At 46.1% G+C, this 10023-nt stretch overlaps 1 protein-coding gene across 2 annotated transcripts in view; it reads left to right on the top strand.

Annotated features, from left to right (window-relative positions):
* Positions 1-3207: 3207 nt before the first annotated feature.
* Positions 3208-10023, top strand: part of USP3 (ubiquitin specific peptidase 3) — a 41916-nt gene continuing 35100 nt past the window's right edge. Inside the window, exon 1 of one of the 2 annotated variants that reach the window (XM_027657699.1) lies at positions 3208-3352. In XM_027657699.1, the coding sequence (XP_027513500.1) occupies positions 3262-3352 (91 nt within the window). In that variant the 5' untranslated portion in view covers positions 3208-3261. The remainder of the gene's footprint in view (positions 3353-10023) is intronic. The other variant, XM_027657700.1, reaches the window with a different exon arrangement.

Here is a 10023-nt window from a genome sequence, read left to right as displayed (position 1 = left end):
CACCAATTATTTTTCAGTAGGCAAAGAGGCTGCACTACAAATATACTTGTCCTTATGCATCCTCACATGTGTGATAACTTCTGTGCATTGTGACTTCCCAACAGATCAAATCATCCTTATTAAAGTATTTATCTTGGCAAGCAGAGATAAAACACATTTAAAGGCTACCACATTTGCTGTGGGCATGGCAACTGAAACAAAGAAATATGCAAATCTTTGTGCAAAATTATACTTTTCAAAGAGTTTCACTGAATGGCTGTCAAGCCACAAATGAAGGAAGGCAGAAAACTCCATTATTATCTCGCAAAGGAACGAGGTGGAACAGTGTGGATGATTTTGGTTCCTGAACATGAAACATCAGGGATGGCGGATGAAGGGCCTGTCTTGGTAAGCTGACACCTTTTTATTTAGCAGTTTTTCACAGCTAAATGCTGCCTAGAGAAGTCATATCTGGTGTCTGTCATGCCAGGAAATGCTGTACTGAGCAGAGTTATGCAGTCCCTCCCAACCTCCTCGTAATTCCAAGCACTTTCTGTTCTTTTGTCGTGGGGATTTTAATAACTCCACAGCAGGGGAGAAGAGACATCTTTTTTTTTTGTGCCTAATATTGCAAGTTAAAGTTGCATCTTAAAATAAAGGTACTAGGCCACGCTCAAAGGCTTCTTAAATTAAACCAAAGTCATGTATTATTTTTCTTTGAGAGGTTTGCAAGTTTGCAGCCTTCTGAACTAAAAAGAGGAACTCTTAAGGGAAAGCAGGACATAGGCCTTGTATTTCTAGTAATTTTTGAGCATATCTTTCTTCAGAGTCCCACTGTGACTGTGCAAGGCCATACTGTTTTTCTGAGCCAGTCTGTTTGCTCAAGAAGGGAGTTGGTTCTCCTCTCCAGATATATTGTATCAACTGTAAAGTCAAGAATGGCAGTGCTAAAAGGAAACTAGAGAGCCAAAAGTACACAAACATGTTGATTTTACCATATTCAATCCTTGTTAACCAGTTTCCTTACTTCTGAAAGACTAAATACATTGCCGACATAATCCACACAGAGGTGAGAACTGGCTGTTCTGGTTAAAATCTGGTTGCAGAATACTGGTTAGAGAAGGCCAAGTGACACAGGTACAAGGGGAAAACAAGCAGAACAGATCTAATCAAGGTTTCTTATTGTCTGTGTGTAAGGATGGGTGGGGCACAACAAGAGCACTAAATATATGCATTGGTTAGAAAAGACAGAAAGCAACTGCAGTGAAACTGCTGCTTTAATTTAATGTATGTCTTCATTATACATTGTGGCAGAGGATGGAGAGTAAGCAAAAGGACCCCTTGGCTAATGTAAAACATGACCACCTTTTTGCTCCTTAAATTTGTACAAGTAATTTTTAGATGTGTATCAAAGTCGTGTTGTATGAAACGAATTTAAACGTGGTCTTCCCTGTTAATTTTTGCTCTATTTATACAATACTTGTTAGAAAACTATATAATTACGTGCTTTCTGTACAACCTGTAAAATGTATGTTGGGAATGTTACTTACCTGACTGATCAAATATGACAACTTTGAAGGATGGGGGATATGTGAGGAAGCTCCACGGTTTTGTGTCAAGATAACATTTACAGCCATTATATTCACAGTTTGGTATTTTTTACCTAATTCTGCTTTTAAGTGCACAGCTAGAAATACAGACTATCTCCATGGAGTGTAGTCAAAGTAGTTTGTGATGCTGTGGAGAATTGGATCTTTCACGCTTTGAATTCTTCTCCCTTGTGTAAACACAGTGAAAAAGAACAAAGGGGGTAAGGAACAGTGTTCTACCAAGGAGATTTGTGACCACCAAGACATCTTTGATATGAATATTTAAAGTATCTCATCCGAAAATCCATACAGAACTGTCAGTTTCTAAAATATTCTCCTGTGAAATAGTGCAGCGCTGTGTAAAACACATTGAGACAGATGCTTTCCGTGTCTACGCAAAGGTCACACAACAGGTAAAACCAGTGGCAAAATTGTATTTCTCACATTAGTTACCGTAAGAAAAAAGGTCTAAAACTCCTAATATGCAGGAGGAGTCACAGTTCCTTAGATTTAAAAAAATCCCCACTTTTACAGGTATTATGCTGGTGGACTTTTTTTGCTCTATGTGAAAAGAGCATATTGGTATGATCTTGGCACAGGCAAATTGCTGAGCCAATTGCTGTGCTTTTATTACCCCTTACAGGTTACAGTCATAGAGTGAGAAATTCAGCAGCAAGCCAAATTTGAGGCCACGTAACTCTTTAAAAAAAACACCCCAAGTGTGAGGTGACGATATTTGCAAATAATCATCAGAGACACAAGACAACCTCGAACCACAGGGCTCCTGAAGGCAGAGCCCAGAGCTGGCACACGCTCCAGGCTGTGCATCCTGCTGGGCAGAACACGGGGGTGAGAGGCTGGACAGGAGCCGGTCATGGGCACATCCCGGGCTCTTCCAAAGCAGCGAGGGCAGCAGGGCAGGGGGATTCTGCCCCTCTGCCCCCTCAGGGGGGAACCCCCCTGCAGAGCTGCTTCAGCCCTGGGGAACAGCACAGCAAGGACATGGAGCTGCTGGAGAGAGCCCAGAGGAGGCACCAAGAGGATCAAAGGGATGGAGCAGCTCTGCTGGGAGGAAAGGCTGGGAGAGCTGGGATTGTTCAGCCTGGAGAGGAGAAGCTCTGGGGTGACCTGACTGTGGCCTTCCAGGACCCGAGGGGAACTTACAGGAAAGATGGAGAGAGACAATTTAGCAGAGCACGCAGTAACAGGACAAGGGGGAATGGCTTCAAACTGACAGAGAGTAGCTTTAGATTAGGTATTAGGAAAAAATTCCTCCCTGTGAGGGTGGGGAGGTCCTGTCCCAGGTTGCCCAGAGCAGCTGTGGCTGCCCCGTCCCTGGAAGTGTCCCAGGCCAGGTTGGACGGGGCTTGGAGCAGCTCGGGCTAGCGGAAGGTGTCCCTGCCCACGGCAGGGTGGGAGGGGGTGCTCTCCGAGGTCCCTCCCCACCCAAACCATCCCCTGCCTCCCTCAGGGCGCTCCCGAGCACGAGCGCTCCCGTCACGGCTGCCGGCAAAGCGCGGCGGGCGGAGCGCGGAGCGGGCGGACGGGCGGGCGCCCCCAAAGCCCGGCACGGGCGGCGCGGAGCGGAGCGGGAGGCCGGCCCTAAGATGGCTGTTGTGCGCGGGGCGCCGCCGCTGTAGCGCCGCGAGGAGCCGCCCGCCCGCCCGCCCCGCTCCGCGCCCCGCACCCCGCCATGGAGTGCCCGCACCTCGGCTCCAGCGTCTGCATCGCGCCCGACTCGGCCAAGTTCCCGCAGGGCTCGCCCTCCTCCTGGTGCTGCAGCGGTGAGTGCGGCCTGCGCTGCGCGGCCCGCCCGGCCCGCGGTGGCCCGGCCGCTCCTTTGTCCTCGGTGCCCGGCGGCGGGAGGGCCCCCGCGGCCGGGGGAGGGCCCGGGGGCGCGGGACAGGGCGGCAGCCCCGGCCCGCTCCGGCGGGGCCGCCCCGCGGGACCCCCCCCGGGGGGGGGGCTGCGCGTCCCGCCGCCCGCGGGGTGTGCGGGGTGTGCGGGGCGGGGGCTGCCTCACAGCCCGCTGCTGCCCCGCTGCTGCCCCGCTGCTGCCCCCGCAGCCCCGGCCGGCCGGGGCGGACCCGGACTTTGTCCCGGGGCCGGTGCCCCCCGGCCCGGGGCCGCTCCGCTCTCCTTTTGTCCGCGGAGGGGCCGCGGGCGGGCTCTGCCCGGACCGGCGCTCAGGGACCGGGGGCGGCTGTGGGGTCGGGGAGTGCTGGAAATCCGACCGAGATTACTCTCCTTTTGTTTTGTGGGTTTTTTTGGAATGTACATCTGTGCGAGGACTTTGGAGAGTGTAGTTTATTGGAGTGCTGCGGCTGGAGGCGTCGCTCGGGACCCCCCTTCGGTCCGCGGTGAGGGCGCTCGGGGCTCACCCGCTCTGTCCGTGGGTCGGTGCGGGTGCAGAGGCCGTCTGCTTTTAGTACTTTGCTCTTCGATTTAATAATGCAAATTACCGCCTGTGCAATATACCCTGCCTTCGGTTCTGTCCCTCGGACGATCTTGTTTGTTCAGGGGCTTTCCCTTTAAAGGTGCCGTGCTCGAGGTGCTTCAGATTTAGCTTTCTCATGGGTCACCGCACACTTCCACGCAGGTAACCCCCGAGGTTTGCCGTGGATTTTGGTACGTGTTTTTGTTTGCTGGAGTTTTAGTTAGGCTGGGTATGAAAGCAGAGGGCAGCCCAGTTTAAGGTGGGAAGTAGGCCCCGCTTAGAGGGGCAGCCGGTGGGCACGGGAGGGAAAGCCTCCCTTGGGAATGACCGATGGGGGAGCCCTGGACGGCTGGATAATTTGAGGTGTCCCTTGTTTTTAAAGGAAAGGCGGTTGTCCTTTGTCTGGCAGCGTCGGTGCCTCCGTGTGGGAAGGCTGTGCCTGCTTAACTTGTTCCCTGATTGCAGTTTCCTGGAGCCAAGGTGTGGTAGCGTCGCTGCTTCCTTTGGCCAAACCAGTTACTTTTCTCTGAAATGCTTTTTGGTTTGGAGGGTGTTCACTTCGCAGCGCAGTCATGCGGAGAAATGGTTAGAAGGAGTGGGAGAAGCACGGGGAAACTCGTTGTCCCTGATGTTTCTTTACTGAGGAAAAAAAATTATTTACAAGAAGTTTAAGTCTCTGGGTTCATCTGTTATCTTCGGAATATCAAGGGTGAGCAAAGTTGTCAACCAGAAGCATATGGTGGTAGGGAACCACCCTTCAGGGAACTTAAAAAAGATAAAAGTGCCAAAACTAAAAATATATAATGAGGTATTAATATAACTTCCCAGCTTAAAAAAAAAAAAGCCAGTTTACAGCTGCAGGTCTCTGTTTTTCATGCTGCTTCTGCTTCTCAACAAAGAAGTTCAGCAGTTAGAACAAGTTTTTCTTTGTTGTTCAGAGGTATTTCTCCCAAAGCAGCACTTACAGGGAGGGCCAGGTGCTGGGCAATCAACTGATTTATTTTAGAGCTCTGAGGCAGGAAGAAGGGAACTCGCTGCCATATCTGGGGGAGTTTCTTGTTTGTAATGCTTTTAAAGAAAATTAAGATAAGTCACACAGTACTCACACAGATAACTGTGGAAATCTTAACAAGTGGCTAGAGAAGAAGTACACTGAACTTAAAACATTCCAGTGAACAAACAGCAAGCTCTTTTTAATTTAAAGTAAATGAAAATCGTTCTTTTTCAAAATAAATGTTGCATTTCTACTGGCATAGTAAAATGCAGTGCCTCACTTCTCACTTTCAGCTAGTAACGTGATTATTGTTGCATTAACTCCCTATTGGTATGTAGAGTATTGTGTTTTTCTTATTTGTATTCATTTTAAGGACCTTAATTTTTTTTAAAGATATGTGATACTGGTTTGTGTCAAGTCACTGTAAATGCCATGTATTATTTGCTAGTTTTTCTGGTAATATAAAATTAAACAGAGAAAACACCGTGTGAAAATTAATATCTTGTCGAAATTTAATGCATTTCCTATTACTTTTGATACCATTTCTAAAGTTCTGTGGTTTTAGTTCATTTTGTTCTCAGCGGCCTGTCAGATGGAGAAAAATACTCGGGAGGTAATTTTCTGCATTCTGTAATTACAAGGCGTCTCTCATCACGTACGTTTGTCTTTAACTCAGAGCTTGTTGTCAGTCCTGTTGCTGGTTGCCGCTGACCTTTCCAGAGAAGGAGGGTGCTCCAGGAAGCTTTCTGGCAGCCACCTGCCGAGCCAGCGATAGCGAAACATTGCAGAGTAGGTTGGAGAGCGAGTTCTTAGCTCAGAGTGCCCGTGGCTATTTTTGTCATTATCTGGTGTTTCTGAGATTTGGGGAGCTGGAGTTGCCGTGCTGAACGGTGCACGTTGGTTAAGTACCTTTTCCTTTGTCCCTCTGCAAAACCTCTTGATTGCAGCAATAATTTCACAATCTGGAGGCACTTTGGAATATTGTTATTTGATTCGCAGCATTGAATGTTGTGTCACTGTGCAATGTAGGAGTGTTGCGTTTGGTGCTGGTATTTGGAGCCAGCTTTACTCAAGTCACTGAGCATGTGCATCAGCCTGAATTGCTCTTTTGGCCTAAATCGGTTCCCCTTGGAAGCTGCCTGCCAGAGTTGGTTTTGGAGGCCTTGTGGTGAAGGGACACACTAAAAAAGCACTAAGAGGAAGCATTGGCAACAGGGGTGTTGATCCAAGTGAGAATGTTTTTGCTCTAAATGAGTAAGTAATGCTGTATGTTCATTGTTGAGTGTCTCCAGAACTTCTGTTACTGTCACATAGGTTGGAGATCTGAGAGTTCAAGCCACCTGTGTTTAGAGAATGGTTTTGCTTTCCCCCGAGTATTTAATGCAGTCAGGCATGCCCTGTGCAGTGAGCAGCTTTGCTTTGAGGAGCTTCAGGACTATCAAAAGAGAGCACAGAATGATTTTTCTGCAGATCCAGAGACAGTGTGTTGTTTTCGTAATTGGGCATTTAGGAGATGAGTATATAAAGTAGAAATAGTGCAGAAACTGAAAACGGCTTTTAATCAGTGCTGTCACATGAAATGCTGCATGCAGATGTCTGCTAATTCCAATTAGAGTGTAGTCTTTCCAAGCACTTTAATTTCTGAAACTTCTGCTCGAGTTGGAAGCAGAGTAGCTGGAGGCATTGGCAGGACTGCAAAGTGTCACGGACTGAATCTGTTGAATTTGTAAGATGGGCCACACCTTCAGCACTGTTGTGCAAATCGTGTAATTATGGAAAGCAGTCTGGAACAGCTCAGATGTGGTATTGCTCAACAACTTTTCACAGACTCATCAAACCACGGGGAGCTGTGTCTCACCTAAGCGAGATTACAATCTTCTGAGCACACCTGTGGAAATCCGAGGAGGTTTTCCACCTTTTTTTCTTCTTGGATTCATTAAGTGTTCTCACTGGACTCACTGGTTGTTCAATGTAGAATTTGAAGTTCTGTTTTTAGGACAACTGCAGACATGGGATTGTGTCTGCTGAAATAGTGATTCTGTGATTTTCTTTTTTTTCTTTTGAAGGGGAATTGCACTTCTGAAATCCTTAAAACTTATTGCTTTTCAGATCACTGTCAAATTAACACTTTTTTTCCCCCTTGAATAGCACCATTTTGTTAGGTATTGAAGAGCAGTTCTGGCCACAGGCCGGTATTTCCTGCAAAAGCTAAATATATTTGCCTGGCATCTGTTTCTTGCATTCTGACTTGTGTTAAGTTACATATGTATTGGCATTTGGAGGTGAGGCTGGGACCACAAAAGAGGGGAGCCAGCACCAGGAAGCTGTTTGAGGCCTGGTGAACAATGATTATGGTGGAAATCCATATGCTGAGTTAATGACTGTTTTGCGTGTGTCTAAAGTAAGGTACCAAAATATTTAATAAATTCAGTTCAGAATAACCCCAGTTATCCCCTAATGCTTGATTTTTATGTTACCTCTATTATATATTTATATTTTACTTTTATATGTGAGAGCAAGTGTTTTGGGCTGAGCAGGGGAACTGTGAAGCACATGACTGCCCTGGGCCAGGCTGCTTTCGATGGTTTTTTGTTTGCTGCTTCCCCCCCTGCCCACCCCCCATGAGGTTTTGTTTTCTCAGCTCAGTCACACTGTTCTCCTTTCACTGGGGTAGGTAACACGTTCTGCCACACTGTGATTTTTGGCACTGCACTTCTGCAGGCACTGCCAAAACAAGTACAGTGTAAAAGCTCAGGTACACAGACTTTTAACCCTCTTGGCTTCCCTCCCCATCCCAGCTGCCTTTTAACGTTTCTTCATCTCCACGAGTGTCTGTGTCTGTTTGCTTTCCTATTTTGTTACTAGAGGTCCTCATTTATTCTTTCTTTCCATGATTTTCCGTGATTACTAGAATACAGGAGGAGGGAAAACTTGCTGGAACTGGAGAATGGTAGGTAGGACCTTCTTCCTAAGGAAAATTCAGGGTAAGCTCAGGGACAGTGTGTGGGCCTAATGTATGTGTGAGGATTATTTATCACCCTACAGCTGGAAACTGCCAGATTTATTCTGAAATTTAAATGACAAAACAAGTATGTAAAAAAAAATTATCCCTTTTTATTCAGTCACTTAAATTTAATTTCAAAGTTGGGTAGTCTTTCATCTTTTTCTCTGGGTCACTGCAGTGCAGGAATGCTTGTTAGTAACTCTCCTGTGCAGGTTGTTATGTCTCCTTAGATTCATTCCCTGATGTGATGTTTTAAGTAAAACTTGTTAGACTTGTTTTTTTTTTAGACTCAGTCTTGTTTTTCTTAAAACTGTAATTTTATTTTTTTTTCCATTTGAATCAGTCACTGATGTGTGAGCAAACCACAGGGTCAGTAGTTACTTTGGCCTGTAAGTGCTTTGGAACTGATTCTGTTAGAAGATGGGATAAAAGTCTTAATTTCAGTCTCATAAGATAGACTTAAATTTCCTTTTAATTACAAAAAAAAAAAAAAAAGGAGAGTCTTTGTTTTCAAATAATATCTTTTAAAAGCAGTAAACTTAAATCGATGGTGATTAATATTTTTCTCCATTTTCTTTTCAAAAATTCGTTTATACTCTCAACAAAACCACAGTCCACCACAAAACTTGAACATTAGCCTGGGGAAGAGATGCTTCAGAGGAAAGAAGTTGACATTTAATACATTGGCATTTGTTGAGAAACTGGGTCTGATCTTCGTGATGATTTTGAAGATAAACATCGAAGGGGGAATTTTTCTGCTGTTTCAAAGTGTCCAGTGATTTGAAGTGACTCCTCCCCATGAGGTCTGAGGCACTGTGGGAGCGGGATGAGACACTTGTGTGCCCGGCAGGCTCTGGAATTACCCACGGATTAGAGCAAATCTCATTACCCTCGGTTTAAATTTAAGCAGGATAGTTTTCACCTGCCTTTCCCAAGCCCTTCAAGGTATGCAGGTGTGAAACAATATCAGTGCATTATTCTTTGTTTCTCTGAGTGCTCCGAGGTGCTGAGGCTGACAGAGTTAGACGAGTAATTAATATTTTTTTGGTCACACCTGTGTCTGAGGTTGATGGAGTGAAAGTTTCCGACCCGGTGTTTGAAGTGAAACTGGGCTTTGAGCCTTTTCTCACTCCCTGCATTGGGTAACCCGTTCATGCTTTGCTTTCTGGCTTAACAAACATCCATTACCCGGGTAAGAAGTGGTTAAAGGCCGTGAATTAAAATAATCCATGGAGGCTAGAAAGTGCAACTTAATCAGAAATTATGATCTGAAAGCTAGTTAAGGCTGTTCCAATTTATATTTTGATATTGTTGGAGGAAACAGTTTTTATCATAGAGTGAATTAGAGTTGTTTTCATTGCTTTTTGGTGCCCTTGGTATGGGAGTAGTGTAAGATTTTGTGTCCTTAACAGTTCTCCCTGATCATAAGAGGGTGTGTTAAATTGCCTGCTGAGTACACTTACCATTTAGCAATCTCGTCTGGGCTGTCCAAACAATCCTCCGTGCTCGGGGTTGTTTTACCCCCCGGGAATATCTTGCGTAATTTTGGATCTTGCAGGCGTCGTTCGGAAATGTCTGTGGCAGGTTTTCTTCCCCGTTTGAATGTGCTCCGGTGGCCACGGGCAGGCTGGCAGGGCAAGGGGCTGGCTCTGGAAGTTGGCCTGTCCCCAGCAGAGCGAGCACACAGCGTTCACACTGGGAAGCGAGATGGTGCTCTCAGGTCTGGGGCTGGGGGTTGAAGGTCCTTATCAGTTGCAAACAGGGAAACACTGATTTTTTTCAAGGTAATCATAGGTGTGAGTATGAGCATCTGCTTGTCTGCGTCAAGATAAGTGCGTTTTCTCAAAATAGCCGTGACCCTTTAAAATTTTATTTATTTGTTTTACTCTTTGGTTCATGTTTTTAGTTCGGTAATGTTTTTGTCCGCTGAGCATTCGATTTCTCTCGTGTTTTGTTCACAGGGATAGTTAGCAGTTGTATTGCTAATACTACAAAAGTTCGTGTGGCTGGTATTGGGGAA

The sequence above is a fragment of the Corapipo altera genome, unplaced genomic scaffold (assembly GCF_003945725.1).
Source record: "Corapipo altera isolate COAL_440 unplaced genomic scaffold, ASM394572v1 308, whole genome shotgun sequence".
NCBI classification, from domain to species: Eukaryota; Metazoa; Chordata; class Aves; order Passeriformes; family Pipridae; genus Corapipo; species Corapipo altera.
This window is presented reverse-complemented; position numbering and strand designations above follow the sequence as displayed.